The following is a 16369-nucleotide window of genomic DNA, read 5'->3' as shown; positions in this document are numbered from 1 at the left end:
ACAGGAGGAGGCAGACCATGCCAGGAAGAGCCACACGTGGAAGTACCAGGGGGAGTCAGGAGGCGCTGGGGGCGAGAAGGAAAGAGCCATTAGTGTGAAGGGACTGGCAGGGGCCGGGCGGGAAAAGCGGGCTTGGGACTGGCTAGCTCCAGGAGGGGCAGACTCTCCAGGGTCCGCAAGGCAAAGATGTCAGATGTCAGAGACGCCAAAAGCGTTGGTACAGTGAGGACAACCAGAAGCTTGTGCAGACCCTCTTCCCCATGTGCCTTTCTCTTTGCTGACTTGCACTGTAATAAATGTAACTCTGAGGATAACAGCTTTTCTGAGTTCTGTGAGTCTGTCTACTGCCTCACTCTGAGGGTCGTCTTGGGGACCTCAGGACACAGCTGCTAAAACCATTCTGTGAAAGGGTAAGGGTGAGGGGCTGGATCAGGCTGGTACCACTGAACTCTCTGATCAGTTACTGAAAGTGGGACAGCCTGATGTCATGTTCCCATAGGTTAATATAATGTAACAGAAGTGTGCTTCCCTGGTGGCTCAGAGGTTAAAGCGTCTGCCTCCAATGTGGGAGACCCGGGTTCGATCCCTGGGTCGGGAAGATCCCCTGGAGAAGGAAATGGTAACCCACTCCAGTATTCTTGCCTGGAGAATCCCATGGACGGAGAAGCCTGGTAGGCTACAGTCCACGGGGTCGCAAAGAGTCGGACATGACTAAGCGACTGAACGGAACGGAACAGAAATGTGCAGAATCTCCTGGAAAGAACTGAACTTGGCTGTAATCAAGCCTCTCCATGTAACCACAGATTTATAGGAAATATGAGGGGGAAAGGAACCAGTTATCAACACTGGAGGAAATAAGCAGCCAAATCCTGGATGGGAGAGAGTCTACCAGACAAATGACCCATCAGTCAAGGACATAAAAAGGAGAGTAAACTGCTAGAGATTTAGTGACACAAAAGATATATCAATCCAATGCACTGTGCGGATGTTTACCAGACCACCTGACCTGTATGCAGGTCAGGAAGCAACAGTTATAACTGGACATGGAACAACAGACTGGTTCCAAATAGGAAAAGGAGTACGTCAAGGTTGTATATTGTCACCCTGCTTATTTAACTTATATGCAGAGTACATCATGAGGAACGCTGGGCTGGAAGAAGCACAAGCTGGAATCAAGATTGCCGGGAGAAATATCAATAACCTCAGATATGCAGATGACACCACCCTTATGGCAGAAAGTGAAGAGGAACTCAAAAGCCTCTTGATGAAAGTGAAAGAGGAGAGTGAAAAGGTTGGCTTGAAGCTCAACATTCAGAAAACAAAGATCATGGCATCTGGTCCCATCACTTCATGGGAAATAGATGGGGAAACAGTGGAAGCAGTGTCAGACTTTATTTTTTTGGGCTCCAAAATCACTGTGGATGCTGACTGCAGCCATGAAATTAAAAGACGCTTACTCCTTGGAAGGAAAGTTATGACCAACCTAGGTAGCATATTAAAAAGCAGAGACATTACTTTGTCAACCAAGGTCCGTCTAGTCAAGGCTATGGTTTTTCCAGTGGTCACGTATGGATGTGAGAGTTGGACTGTGAAGAAAGCTGAGTGCTGAAGAATTGATGCTTTTGAACTGTGGTGCTGGAGAAGACTCTTGAGGGTCCCTTGGATTGTAAGGACATCCAACCAGTCCATTCTAGAGGAGATCAATCCTGGGTGTTCATTGGAAGGACTGATGCTAAAACTGAAACTCCAATACTTTGGCCACCTCATGCGACGAGTTGACTCACTTGAAAAGACTTTGATGCTGGGAGGGATTGGGGGCAGGAGGAGATGGGGATGACAGAGAATGAGATGGCTGGATGGCATCACCGACTCGATGGACATGAGTTTGAGTGAACTCCGGGAGCTGGTGATGGACAGGGAGGTCTGGCGTGCTGTGATTCATGGGGTCGCAAATAGTCGGACACGACTGAGCGACTGAACTGAACTGAAGAAAAACAAAATTGGAGGGGAGGGGGTAAAATATCAGATAACAACAGCATAAAGCTGATAGATGTTTGGTCTGGGTGATGGGTACGTGGAGGTCCACCGTGCTTTTCTATTTTTGAGTCTACTTAAAAATTTCTATAAGAAGTTTTTTTCTTTTAAAGTAGTTAAAAATTGGAAGTAGTTATCAGTAAAAACACACGATCTAAATGTATGAAGTTTGAGAACCTGCCAATATTGCAGAGATATGATTTTAAGGCACAGGTGAGATTCTAAACTTGGATTTTTAAGAGATTAAAGCAAAACATAGGGAGTGGGCTGTCTAAGCTCCTTTTGTCTCTTGACAAAACAGGCAGAGGCCAAAGTGAAGACACCTCTGGTCTCTAGCTTTCAGGGTTTCCTAGTCTCTGTTCTAAAGCCTAAATTGAGGGGTTTGTTTTTACATTCTGTACACATGTGACAAACACCATAAATTTTAGGAATGAAAAGACACTAATTCCTTACATTCTCAAATAAATCTTTATCTTTGAAAACAGAATCTCATGAGAGTGATGCATAATCTTCTGTGGATAAGAGCTTCTGCCAGTCGAGGTGTCTTAACTGCTCTCATATCATAGGATTTGGGGTCAGGTCAGGCGAAGGGTTGATTAAAAGCAGCATGTGGGAAGTCTGGCCTTCGGTAGTGAGGTTTTTGTCTTTGCTCCCACCTAAAAGGATTCCTCACTGAAAAAGGCTCAAAGATAACTCAATATGAGAAAGTTATGGGGGAATTACCTGGCAGTCCAGTAGCTAGGACTTGACGATTTCACTGCCACTGGCTCGGGTTCAATCCCTGATTGGGGAAGTAGGAATCCACAAGTCACATGGTACACCACTACCCTCCCTGCCCCGCCCCTGCCAAAAGCCACAATGATAAAAAGGCAAAAAAAAGAGAAACCTATGTATTATTTCTGCAATAAAAAAATATTAAGAACATATGTTCACATACAAACCTGTACATAAATGTTTACAGCAGCAATATTCACAATAGCCAAAAAGTGGAAATAACCTAAAAGTCTATCAGTTGATGATTAGATAACAAAATGTGGTATATCCATAGAATTGAATGTAATTTTTATTCCATAAATAGAAATAAAGTACTGAATGATGTTACCAGTTCACATTACAACATTATGAGTCTTAGAACATCATGTTAAATGAAAGAAGCCAGTCAGAAAAGACCACATATTATATGATTTCATTTATATAAAATGTTTAGAATAGGCAAATCCATAGAGACACAACATACATTGCTGCTTGCCCTGGGGTTAGTGAGGGTGTTGAGGGGATATGAGGAGCGGCTGCTAATGAGTACTGTACTGGGTCAGATAGCACCCCCCACACCCAATTTAGAACAAAAATGTTCTAAAATTGACTGTGGTGATTTTGCACATCTTTGTGGATATACTAAAAACCACTAAACTGTACATTTTAAATGGATGAATTTTTTGGTATGTGAATTACATCTCAATAAAGCTGTTATTAAAAATATTTAAAGCTATAAAGAAATACTGAAGAACCAACAAGGTCCTTGAGTAATCCCAACACAGAGAACTTCCACTTTCAGTCAGTATATTAGAGTGTGAAGAGGTTGAGAGTTAAATACTGCTGCTGCTGCTAAGTCGCTTCAGTCGTGTCTGACTCTGTGCGACCCCATAGACGGCCTCCCACCAGGCTCCCCCATCCCTGGGATTCTCCAGGCAAGAACACTGGAGTGGGTTGCCATTTCCTTCTCTAATGCATGAAAGTGAAAAGTGAAAGTGAAGTCACTCAGTTGTGTCCGACTCTCAGCGACCTCATGGACTGCAGCCTACCAGATTCCTCCGTCCATGGGATTTTCCAGGCAAGAGTACTGGAGAGGGGTGCCATTGCCTTCTCCGAGTTAAATACTAGATGTTAGGAAAAACAAGCCTGGTTTCTAGGTGTGCTGCTGAGTTGCTACAGGGACTTTTGTTTGGCCTTTTAGACAGAACTCTTTCCAATGAAAGTCACAGAAAACGGAGTCAAATGGGCTTACTCCAAATAACAAGAGCAATTTATCTCACATCATTGAAGTCCAGAGTGGGCACTAGTTTCAGGCACCCAGACAAGGTCACGAGAGCCTTCATCCTCTGGGCAGTTTCCTTCATCACCGTTTTCTCCAGCTGGCTGTCTCTGCACCATGGGCAAAGGCAGCCCCAGGCAGTTCTGGGTTACCTGGCGCTCACATCTCCCAATACGAGAAGAGAGAGAATCTTTCCTGATCGCTCTGGTATTAGTTCCAGGACTGTTCAGGGTTGGCTCACACTGCTGGAGTCAACAAGGAAAGTTCACTTCACCCGAGTCTCAGGGATAAAGCAGAAAAGGGTGGTTCTTCAAAGGAAGCAAGGCTGGTTATACAAAATACATGTCCATTATGACAGGTGAATCTCTAAAGTTTGCAGAGATTCAAACATCATCTCAGCCCAATACTTGCTGAATCAATGAGGAACACACAAAGTGGAGCTACTGCAGAGTACTTCTAGAGCATCACATTCCAGTTCTTATTTTTAGAGAAGCAGTAAAATGCAGGACACACACCAAGGTCACTAGCAAGATGCTGTTTTAGCAGAGAGCTACATCAAGTACTAATCAAGTACTATTATTGTTCGGTTGCCAAGTAGTGTCCAACTCTGCAATCCCATGGACTGCAGCACCCCAGGCCTCCCTGTCCCTCACCATCTCTCAGAATTTGCCCAAGTTCATGTCCACTGAATTGGTGATGCCATCCGACCACCTCATCCTGTCGCCCTCTTCCCCTTCTACCTTCAATCTTTCCCAGCATCAGGGTCTTTTCTAATGAGTCAGTTCTTTGCATCAGGTGGCCAAAGTACTGGAGCTTCAGCCTCAGTACCAGTCCTTCCAATGAATATTCAGGATTTAGGATGGACTGGTTTGATCTCTTTGCTGTCCAAGGGCTCTCAAGAGTCTTCTCCAGCATCACAGTTTGAAAGCATAGTTCAATCAAGTATAGTTTATTCCATGTCCAAAATTTCACCCATCTGACATAGAAGAGATCTATCGCTCTGGTCGATGGCAGTCTTTTTTTCCCGATCAGCCACAAGAAAATCTAAGGCCTGTTCGGCATGTAGGAAGATGGTGGTCTAGGATGAATGAATGGAAAACACCTGTTGCTCACTTAAACTGGTGATAATCTGGGGGATTTCTGATCCAGGATCCAAACGCCTGCTTGCGGAGCGCACTCCAGGCCTGCTGGTAAGTGGATGCAGCCTCCTTGTACTCTTGGTAGGTCGCTAGCTTCTGCACCCTAATGCACACAACACCAAGCACACACGTTCTCACTGGACAGCTCACCACTGTGGCCAGAAAGACACTGCAGCAACTGGCTGGACAGGCTTATTACAAGAGACTTAGACCAGAAGGATTCTGTTATGCTGTCCTAGAGTGACTCTTAGCTCCTTTGTAGGAAATTCACTAGAAAACAATGTGGGATTAAAATAGGTAAAAATAAACAGAATACTAGTCTGTTTTTTTTTTCTTTCTTTCTTTTTTTGGTCTTGGTGGAATCAGATAAAAAAGAATAACTGTATTGGTTTAAAATTTTCTACATGGCTATAATCTTCACTGTTAGGATCGAGCCGTTAAGACACTTCTCAACTGCATTTTCCCAAAGTACTTTTCATCTTAGTCATATTCTCCTGTGTAATGAAAGCCAACACCCCTTCCCAAATCCTTCAGTGTCTCTGACTGCTGAAGAATGGCTAATGTGCTGAGTAATGTCTGTAACATTTATACCCAGGTAAAAAGATTTTCTTGAGACAAAGATTCTTTCCTTGGATCAAACTTGAGTCAGGCTTCTCAAAGTCCTCTTCTTGACCCAGCCCTGACCTGAACTATGTCCTTGTCATCTCATAGATAAAGAAAGTGAGACTCACAGCTCATTGATTCAGGTTTTATCCTGCTTCTCCTCTTTCGTTCTTTGCAAAGGTCTTAGGAGACCCAAGTTGTTTCTTCACTCACTACAGCACAGAGCCGAGTTGCTAACTGTAGCAGACACTGATTCTAGTTCTTTGATCAATTTCCCATAGCTTTTTGGTGGTTAATGGATGGGAGCTACATGCATGACAATATTAAACTTTACCTGAGCCCTCAGTTTCTAAAACAAGTGATGGTTAAGAAATCTCCTTCCTATATTTCTGTGTTGTGGGAAATGGCAGACTGGAAAGAATCACCTTTCTTCATGACTTAGACTCATGGATGCCCCCCTGGTTTACCTGTAACAAGGCTAGACACAGACCCTCCAAGCACCTGTTTTTTTGTCTCTTAATGATTAGCTGAACTGTTTGTACCCACTGACAAAATCTTGTCAAAATGCCTGATAATTGGACCAAATATTAATTACCAGTTATGCTTCTCACCTTCCTGCAGACCCCCGAACTTTAAGCCACTCTGCCTGAGCTGGCATGGGCAGGTGTACCAACCCTTTCTTTTAACAGCCAATCCTGAGGACCGACACTTCCTGTTCAATGGTCCCGTCACACTACTTGCTCACCTCACGCCCACACTTCCAGCTCTAGCTTTGCTTAGACAGAACTTCTCCTCTGCACATGCTTTTCGAGAGGCTTACAGACCTTAAGATTCTGATGCTCTTGCTACTGCATTAGTCCTTCTCCGCCCACTGAAACAGGCCCTGTCTCTTACTGCAACAAAGCCTTCAAGTGAAATCTCTCCTTACCTCAGTCCAGATTTGTTTTCAAGGCATATAATGTATAGCAACCCACCCAGTTCCAATCTGATTGATTCTTCCAGACAAGAAACAAGCAAACTGACCATGGATGACTGGAGGGCATTGACATGATGGTGAAAACAGGTAGCAGCCTCTTCATATGGAAGTGTCTAGCTACTCCTTGGCTTCCCCACTGCTGTATAAGAAAGAATTTGGCTGGTCTTTTTTGCTAATTCCTGGGAGGGAACCTCTAAACTTTCAGAACTTCCTTGACGTTAGGAGTGTCTTTGTTATTCATGGTGGACCCCTTGATCTCAACTTTTTGCTTAACGAGGTGGGCCCTAGATAGTTTCAGGATGGGCTGGCTGTGGCTGAAAGATCAACCGTGAGATTAGAAAGTTGGGACCCTGAGTCATCTGATATCTGACATCCTGGGGTGGGGAGAAGAGAAGGTAAAAATTGAGTTCAATCACATCGTGTGGCCAGTGATTCCATAACTCATGCTTGATGATGAAACCCCAATAAACACTCTAGGCACTGAAACGTGTGTCAGGTTCCCTGGTTGGTGACAGACAGTGATATGCTGGGCGGGTGATGCATCCTGGGAACACAGAAGTAGCAGGTTGGATACCTTTGCAGACCTTGCCCTATGTGTCCTTTCTTTTATCTGGTCCTTATTCGTATCTTTTACAATAAAAGGAATTGAAAGTATGGTGCTTTCCTGAGTTCTGTAAGTTTTTCTAGTGAATTATTGAACCTGAGGGGGTAGTCAGAACCTGGGTTTGTAGTCAGTTGGTCAGAAGTGTAAGTGGCTTTGGGGCCCCCTAGAATACGGCTGGTGTTACGAACTGAGGTCAGTTTGTGGGGACTGTACCCTTACCCAGTGAGATTTGGCCTGACTCTGCTAGCATCTGAATTCCACCCATCCACCTGCTCATAAAGTGGTTTTATAGTCTCTACATTCCTGTTTGGAAAGTAGTTTAAGTCACCGAGCTTTAGTTCACAACCACTGATTGAACGAAAGGAAGAGAGAATGATATTCCCAACACTCAGCACTCACATTTTCACGGGGCTCTCCATCTGGAAGTGGAATAGAGGAGGACCTGGGATGGGCCAGGCCCCAATTCTACCCACAGGCTCTGTGACTCTGTCCCACCAACTCTGCACCCATCACATCTCAGGACACACACATGTCTGCAGCTGGGGTTATGGGGACTGAACCACCACCTCTGCCAAAACTTCCAGCCATTCATAAATAGAAGTCCTCCTAAATATGAAAAATGTAAGTCAAAGGCATCACCTGAGTGAGTCTGGCCACTTGTCCTCTGAAATACTGCTTAGCAGCTTCTGGAATGATCTAAAGAGCTCTACTTTGCTGATTCGGGATCTGTTTGAAAAAAGAATATCAAGAGGATTTATTAAGTGTTTAATATGCACCAGGCCACCATCAAAGATACTGGGCTTCACACGGTATCTTTCTAGGTCTGAATGTCCTGAGCCCCCGTTTTCACCAATGCTTGGCAAGAAAAATCCAGACCTGAGAGTCTGATTAGGTTGAGACACAAAAATGATTCTCATTTCATAAACGTTATCAGCAGTGAAATCATCAAGGTGACAGGCTGAAATGGGCTAAAGACAAGGGAATTACTAAATTCTGCCCCCAAGGATACCCATCAGCTGTTATTTTTGGCTACCTCCTTTCAAGGGAGCTGGCCCCTTGGGTAACACTGCTTACAAGACATTGAAAGGTTTGTTTCAGAGACTTGAGTGTTGCTCCCCGTATGAACTGTGGTTATAAAGTCCATTCAGCCCAGGCACCTGAGGAAGAATCTCTAGATTCCTCCTATGGGCATTACAGTCCTTGGGAGGTGAATCCTTTGCTTCTGAATCAAGCTTCATGATGGTCATAGTTGGAAGTAGTGAAGGAAGTCAGTGTTAATTCCTTACCAGTGACTTGGGTCTTCTTGGTTTTGCTCATTCATAATAGCTTGGGCCTAGAGTGCATGTGCCTCCTTCCTTTCCCTCATATACACAATTCATGGGCTGATTTAGAAGCTGGGAAGCGTTGTGTGTGCCAACAAGGTACAGTCTTATTTTACATACCATATCCCTCTCCATCCTTGAAAATCGTACCATCAGCTGAGAGAGACACAGAGGCCATCGCTGGCATATATGAAACAGGGAACTGTACCGTCTGCTGAAAAGCTCCCTTACCTGGCTGGGACTGAGCCTACTGGAGACATCATTGCTTAAAGGGGAACCTGAGTCCCCGCATGCCACTCTCTCTGGGCCTTATCTGTGTTAGAGTGGCTGCAGTCATTCAGGAACATAAGGCTTGTTTGTTTGCTTGCTTTTTGTTTTTGGCTGTGCTATGCTACAAGGATCCAGACCAAGGATTGAACCCAGGCCCACAGCAGTGAAGTGAAGTGAAAGTCACTCAGTTGTGTCTGACTCTTTGCGACCCCATGGACTACACAGTCCATGGAATTCTCCAGGCCAGCATACTAGAGTGGGTAGCCTTTCCCTCCTCCAGGGGATCTTCCCAACCTGGGGATTGAACCCAGGTCTCCTGCATTGCAGGTGGATTCTTTACCAGCTGAGCCACAAGGGAAGCCAGAGTCCTAATCACTCGACCTCCAGGGAAGTAGGGTGCTTTAACATGAAACAAACAAACAACAACACAACCAAAAAACTAATGGATCTCATTAACAGACCAAAGGAGAAAGTACTAAGAGGAAAATATGTACAGAAAATGCATTTGTTATAATTCAACATCCACTGAATGATTTAAAACCTTTTGGCAAACTAGGACTAGGAAAGACAGTATTTAAATTCATAAAGGGTATCTATAAAAATCCTGCAGTTGATACATGTTCTTAAAATCAAGAATGATAAGGAGGGATACTTGCTATCACTGCTTTTATTCAACGTTATACAGAAGGTCTGGCTAGTAAGACAAGGAATAAAGATTGAAAAGTAAAAACTGAAGACATTATTCAGAGATGACTGTGGTATTGTCACTTCTGGTTAGCACAGTACGTGAGAAAAAAATAAAATAAAAGGAGTGGGAACTTGGAAAGGAAATACTATTTGCAAAAGATAGTCTACATTAAAAATTTTTAAAAGAATTCATACATATATTAGTAGAATAGTAAGAGTTAGCAATGTTGCTGGATACATTTATTATAAGAAAGAAATAAACAAAATAGAAATTGACTGCAGTAGCAATGACCAGAAAATGAAATAAAGGAAATGACTTAAATAGCATCAGTGGTAGCAATCTCTGAATTGTGATTCTTGCCTCCTGGCATTCAAGCCCTTATGCAATGCCATCCCACGTAGAACAGGGCTGACTCCAGTAACAATTAGAAGATTGGGTTGGAATGTGACTTCTGAAGCTACTCATAAAAGAGTCCGTGGCTTCTGCCCTGCTCTCTTGGGATGCATGCTCTCGGCAGGGAGGAACCAGCCATCACACTGTAAAGATGAATACCTGTAGTATCATGCAGAGACCCAGGCTGAGAGGAACTGAGGCCTCCTGCCAACAGCCAGCTAGCTCTGATTTGGCAGTCACATGAGAGAGCCACTGGAAACTGGATCCTCCAGCCCCAGTCAAGCTTTCGATGACTGCAATGCTGGCTGACATAATAGAGTGCAACCTCATGAGCCCCTGAGTCAGAATTATCCAGCTAAGCTCCTCCCAAATTCCTGAACCACAGAGACTGTAAAACAATGTTAATTGTTGTTTTCAGCCACTAAGGTCTTCTCCCCCACCCCGCCATGGGGTGAGGGTGTAATCTGTTATATAGCAACAGAAAAGGAATACAACATCAAGAAATAAATCTAATAAAAGATGTGGAAATCATAAAACTTTACTGAAATATATGTAATAAGACCTAAATAAGTCAACTTTCAAAACTATTTTAAATTTGGGGCACAGTTGCCAATTTGGCACCAGCATTATATAGAGAGATAAACACCATACTCCTGGTTTGAAGACCTAACAATGAAAGATCTCAAATCTCCCCAGGTTGATATTTAGATTTAAAGTCTAAGAAAAGCCGAGACACTCTTGAAAGACAAAGCAAGGGGACTTTTCCTCTAATAAGATATCATCTTATTATAAAGCTATGGTAATTAAGAGTATGGTTTTGGTGCAGGGAAAAACAGACCAATGGAACAGAACAGAATGCCCAGAAAGAGACATACATACATATACACACATAAAATATTCTAAGTTTGATATGTATTCACTTAAAACATAGATTTCAATAAAATTACTATAGTTTCTTTTTCTATAAAGAGAATAAAATGAGTTTCTTTGACAGGGAGCTTGTACTGTATGACAGCCTTTTATATATAACCACGTATTGGGTCACTGCAGGTGTACCAGAAAGATGTCAGATAAGTGAACTTCCTGTAGCTCAAAGTGCTCATATTTTTTCCACTCAATTAATAAAGTCGGCTGGTAGAGCTAATAAGGAGCTGGAGCTAAAGCTGCCACTAAGTAAGAACTGTCAGATTGAAATACCAATCCCCTGAAACAGAACTTAAATTACAGAACTAAAATACAGGGCAAGTGTTTATATTATTGCATTAGAACTGAAAATTATTACTCAAGAACAAAATAATCTGTTCAATGTTAGTGAAAATATATCCAAAGGGTGGTCACCAAAGGCAACTGGAATGTTAAATCTTTTATTTATCCAGTAGTTTAAGTGTGAATAATGCTGACTAATTCATACTGACCGATTAGACAATTTAGAAATTACTTTTAGCCAAGTCTCACAGCTTAACATAATATTTTGCCTAGTTCATTCACTGGCATACCAACTAGCTAGATCAACCTAACACACTTTAAGACTTGTAAGAAACAATTAAACATGGATGCTTTGAGCATGGATTTCAGGTGCTGATATTATTCTCCTGTAATAGAACCAGGGAACTTTAGAGAGAAATGATTCTACATATTGGAGCAGGGAAGTGATGGTCCTGGAAAAATCTCATACAGGACAAGAAAATGAGGCTATCTGGCAGCTCCCTGTGCTTTCAAGGCCTAAACATAAAAAGAGAATGAAGTTTATATAGCTAACAGAAACATATTAAGAGTAAAGCCAGAAGTTCATGACCCTCAAAAAAGGGACGATCTAGAAAATTTTTTCAGATAATTAGTACTATATCACGGTTGGTTTTACCCATTTAAAAACAAACATTATTTATTCTTTATTGCATGTATGCTTTCAGGTAGATAAGCGGATATGCTCACCATTACCTAGAATCAAAGACTTCATTTCTAGATTTAAGAGTCTGCAACCATTTTTGGTGACATGATCACACATTTTCAGGAAGTCTAGAGTCTTACAGAGCCAACATTTCCACTGCCCACATCACCCAGAATCAGCAAAAGAGGAATACAAAAAATAAGCTAATATCTTACCCCAGATGCTCATGTTTCCCTTTGAAATACTGATAGGAGAGCCCATGAGATTTTTGCTAACACCCAGTGGCTGCTGATGTACAACTATGAAAGAACATCTGGCTATATAATTACAGAACATTAATGAAATATGGTAAGGAATTTCATTTACAAGAACAAGAAGCCTCAGCAATCAACCATGCCATGCTCTGTAGTCTGGAGAAGGGACCCACTCGAGGTTTATTAAAGAAACACATCGCTTAAACCTCACAGGAAGGAGTTAGCTGGATTCTGTTCACCACCAACACTGTGGTGAAACATCAAGGCCTCTAGCGCCACCGTGAGAAGCCATCAATGACAGAGAGTGTAGCAGCTTTTGAGAACAGATCTGTAAATGTTTTCAACATGCTTCCCTCTGGGGCACCAAATGGTGCTTTCTCTTATGAGTGCTTTTGGTCTAAGTCACCTCATGAGTAATGTTTAGGTATTATATCTATAAAGATAAATTGGGAATATCTCCTTTGCTGGAAAAGGTCTCCCTCCAGAGAAATAAGACCTTTCTCAAGACTTGTTCAACAACAGAACAGAGTGACTACACTAATAACTTCTCTGTCAAAGACACTCACCCAATAATAACCATTAATGTCATCTGTGGAGCAAAACCATCTTGGTGACTGCTAGATGCTGTGTTCCAATAAGCCCTAGTTCCTTTTAGCAGTGAGGATTACTTTCTTAGATATTAATGTCTCCCTGGTGAGTTGGTTAACATTGCTGATTGGTGCATCAAAGAGCTAGGAAAGCTACACATACATACATAATTTTTTTTTAAACATCACACATTCACATTCAACCTAGGCCTATCTTTATTCTAACACACGTAGACACACTTTGTTTGTTTACTCTCTTATCCTTCTCAATGGACCAGATTAAAAACCTGGTATACCCAGGGAATTCCCTGGCAGTCCGGTGGTTGGGACTCTGCATTTCCATTGCAGGGGCAAGGGTTTGATCCCTGGTCAGGGAACTGAGATCTTACAAGTTGTACAGCCAAAAAATTAAAACTAAAAACACCAGCGCCCCGCTCCAAACTGGTATAGCCGTATGATGGAATAAAAGAATGAAGGAGTGACACACAGTACAACATGGATGAAGCTTGAAAACCTCATGCTAAGTGAAAGAAGCCACATCCTATATGATTTCATGCAGAGAAAAGTCTAGAACAGGTAAATCCATAAAAACAGAAAGTAAACCTGTGGCCGCCAAGGGTGAGAGAACAGGAGGGGAGGGACTGCTCATGGGTGAAGGGGCTCTTTCTATGGGGATGGAAATGTTCTGGAATTGGAGGGTGGTGGGGTGGGAACACACTGCCACCACCTCCTGCCCCAGTATTCTGTACCTGGCCTGAAGGCGTCCAATTCCTTTCTTTGTTGTCCCCTGGGGAAAGCCATTGGTGGTGACATCCAGGGGCTGCTCAGGCACTGCACTCCAGCTGATGGCTAGGAAAAGGTAAGATTCTAAGGTTAAAGCTGTTCAGTTTTCTGTAATTGTCAGAGGTATTTCAGTAAGAATATTTCCCTACCACTGCAGACCCGTGAGAATTGGATATGACGTCACAGACAGTGGCTGTCACTCTGACGCTTGCCCTCTGGAGTATAAGAGTATAAAGTAGCTTATGATTCTTCATCATCATCACCATCAGGGCTAACAACTGTTGAAACATTTATTATATTCTGGACACGCAGCACGGAGAAGGCAATGGCAAGCCACTCCAGTACTCTTGCCTAGAAAATCGCATGGACAGGGGAGCCTGGTGGGCTGCAGTCCATGGGGTCGCTACTAGTCGGACATGACTGAGCGACTTCACTTTCACTTTTCCCTTTCACACATTGGAGAAGGAAATGGCAACCCACTCCAGTGTTCTTGCCTGGAGAATCCCAGGGATGGGGGAGCCTGGTTGGCTGCCGTCTATGGGGTCACACAGAGTCGGACACGACTGAAGTGACTTAGCAGCAGCAGCAGGACACGCAGCAAATGCATGAAAAAGAATCTCTCATTTATTCCTCATAACAACCCTGACAAATAAATGACAAATTCTTATGTGAAGATGAAGAAACTGAGGCTGAGAGAGAAAACGTTACCCAGGGTCCCACAGCATGGTCCTGACCCAGTGTGGGAGTCTCCTGAGCCCACATCATTGACAACTTGTGTGGGAAAGTGCTATCCCAGGCGGGGAGGATGCAGTGTCTCCCAGGACACTCTACAGTCTGAGGACAGGTGCCTCCAGAGCAAGTGGAACCTGGACCCCTCACCTGCCCCACAAGGAACAAGTCGGCCTGGGCTGTCAGCCTTTTTCGTCTGCACTGCACAGCGGCTCTGTTCAAACAGTAAATCTGACTGCTGTATTTTCACTTCTTGAACTCCAAAGCCTTCTGGCAGAGCCGAGACGTTCTGACACCTAAATGTGAGGAAAAATGCATGAAGTTTGGCTCGCTCCTCAACAAAGAGAATATCTAGGGCTGTGCACCACATCACCACCCATGTCTCAGCAAGAGGCAAAAGCTTTAGAAGGTGTGTGCATTTGTTTATTTATTTATGGGGATAGTATAGGAGGTAGTGACAGAACAGAACCTAGATCCTCTGAGCCTTATGAATGAGGGAAAATCACTTCCGTCACTCTGAAGTGAAGCTATGAACTTATCACTGTCCCTCAGGGACTCCAGTAGCACCAAACTCTGTTCCTTGTATTGGGTTTGAAAGATTTGAAGACCTTAAGCAGAAATATTAACTTGTTGGCAGTAGCTTCCTAAGGAGTCATTAAAATATACCAGAAACCATAATTATTCTGTAATATACAACTTCACTTTTTTCTACTTCACACAAAGTAGATGCCAACATGAAGTAGGTCTAAATTGAGTATTCAACTTACAGCCTCAGAGTCAAGAAAACATGGAAACAGAGACAATGCCTTGGGCACCGTGTCTGCTGCTGCTGCTAAGTCACTTCAGTCGTGTCCGACTCTGTGTGACCCCATAGACGGAAGCCCACCAGGCTCCCCTGTCCCTGGGATTCTCCAGGCAAGAACACTGGAGTGGGTTGCCATTTTGCCTTTTTTCCCCCTTAGCATCTTTATTGGTATAAGTTTATATACTGTAAAATTCGCCCATTTCAAGTTACAATTCACTGCTTTTTAGTCACAGAGTTGTGCAGCAAGCACCAAAATCTAACATTTCTGTCACCCTGAGAGAAACCCCAGTCACTCCTTAACAGCAGTAACTCCCTGTGTCTCCTTCTCCAGCCCCCGGCATCCATGAATCTACCTTCTCTGAATTTGCCTACTTCGGACATTTCAGTTCATGAAATCATACGTGTGGCTTCTTCCACTTTGCATAAGGTTTTCAAGGTTCATCCCTGTTGTGACATGTATCAGACTCCATCCCTTTTTGTGGCTGACTAACAGTCCACTATAGGAGCTACCATCTTTTATTGATCCGTTGAGCAGCTGATGGACACTTGGCTTGTTTCACTTTCAGGGTATTATGACTAATGTTGCTCTGAACACTCATGCACATCCTTTATGTGGATGTCTGTCCTCATTCCTTTTGGGTATGTACCTGGGAGTGGAATTAGTGGGTCATATCCTGGTACTGCTTCCAAAAGCTGGCTTTAGGAGAGTGCATTTGACAAGAGCGCCCAGGCTGCCCTGGCCCTGGCTGTATTCTGCCCTTGGTACTATGGCAGGAATCAGGCGTGGTCGCCCTTCCTTAGAGAGATCACACTTGGGTGGTCATCCTTCATCTTTTTTCTTTTTTAAAAATTAACACTAATATTTGAGTGTTCTTAAACATAACAATAGCAAACTATGTGCACTGCAAAAAAAAAAAGGAGTGTAATCATAAAGAAGAAAAAAAGATCACCCATAATACCACAACTCAGAGGTAATCATATTAATACCTTTGTATATATCTTTCTATAATTTTTTTTCCTATGGACATAATATATTTTAAGACTGAAATGAACTCATCTTACCTTCTAAATTGCTCTTTAAACATCATGAGCATTTTTCCATGTTTAATTCTCATCAGTATTAGTTGTAAAAAACAATCACAGTCTTCTATATCTGGCCATTTGTGTGGTTTCCTTTTCTTTTCTTAATTAGTATACACAAAACTAACTTTTGAGCAGTTTCTTAATCACTTCCTTAGGACAAACGCCTAGCTTTTTCTACG

The 16369-nt window shown here is 43.0% G+C and overlaps 1 protein-coding gene across 7 annotated transcripts in view; it reads right to left on the bottom strand.

Annotated features, from left to right (window-relative positions):
- Positions 1-5175: 5175 nt before the first annotated feature.
- The window catches only part of ADAT1 (adenosine deaminase tRNA specific 1), a 23099-nt gene continuing 11905 nt past the window's right edge, over positions 5176-16369 (bottom strand). For 6 of the 7 annotated variants that reach the window (XM_055413092.2, XM_055413097.2, XM_055413090.2 and 3 more), the window contains 4 exons: positions 14453-14598; positions 13540-13639; positions 8028-8114; positions 5176-5308 (listed from right to left, as the gene is read on the bottom strand). In XM_055413092.2, coding sequence (XP_055269067.2) covers positions 5176-5308; positions 8028-8114; positions 13540-13639; positions 14453-14598 — 466 coding nt within the window. The remainder of the gene's footprint in view (positions 5309-8027; positions 8115-13539; positions 13640-14452; positions 14599-16369) is intronic. The other variant, XM_055413100.2, reaches the window with a different exon arrangement.

Source organism: Moschus berezovskii, chromosome 22 (assembly GCF_049115385.1).
Source record: "Moschus berezovskii isolate FMDL1 chromosome 22, NW_MosBer_1.0, whole genome shotgun sequence".
Lineage (NCBI taxonomy): Eukaryota > Metazoa > Chordata > Mammalia > Artiodactyla > Moschidae > Moschus > Moschus berezovskii.
This window is presented reverse-complemented; position numbering and strand designations above follow the sequence as displayed.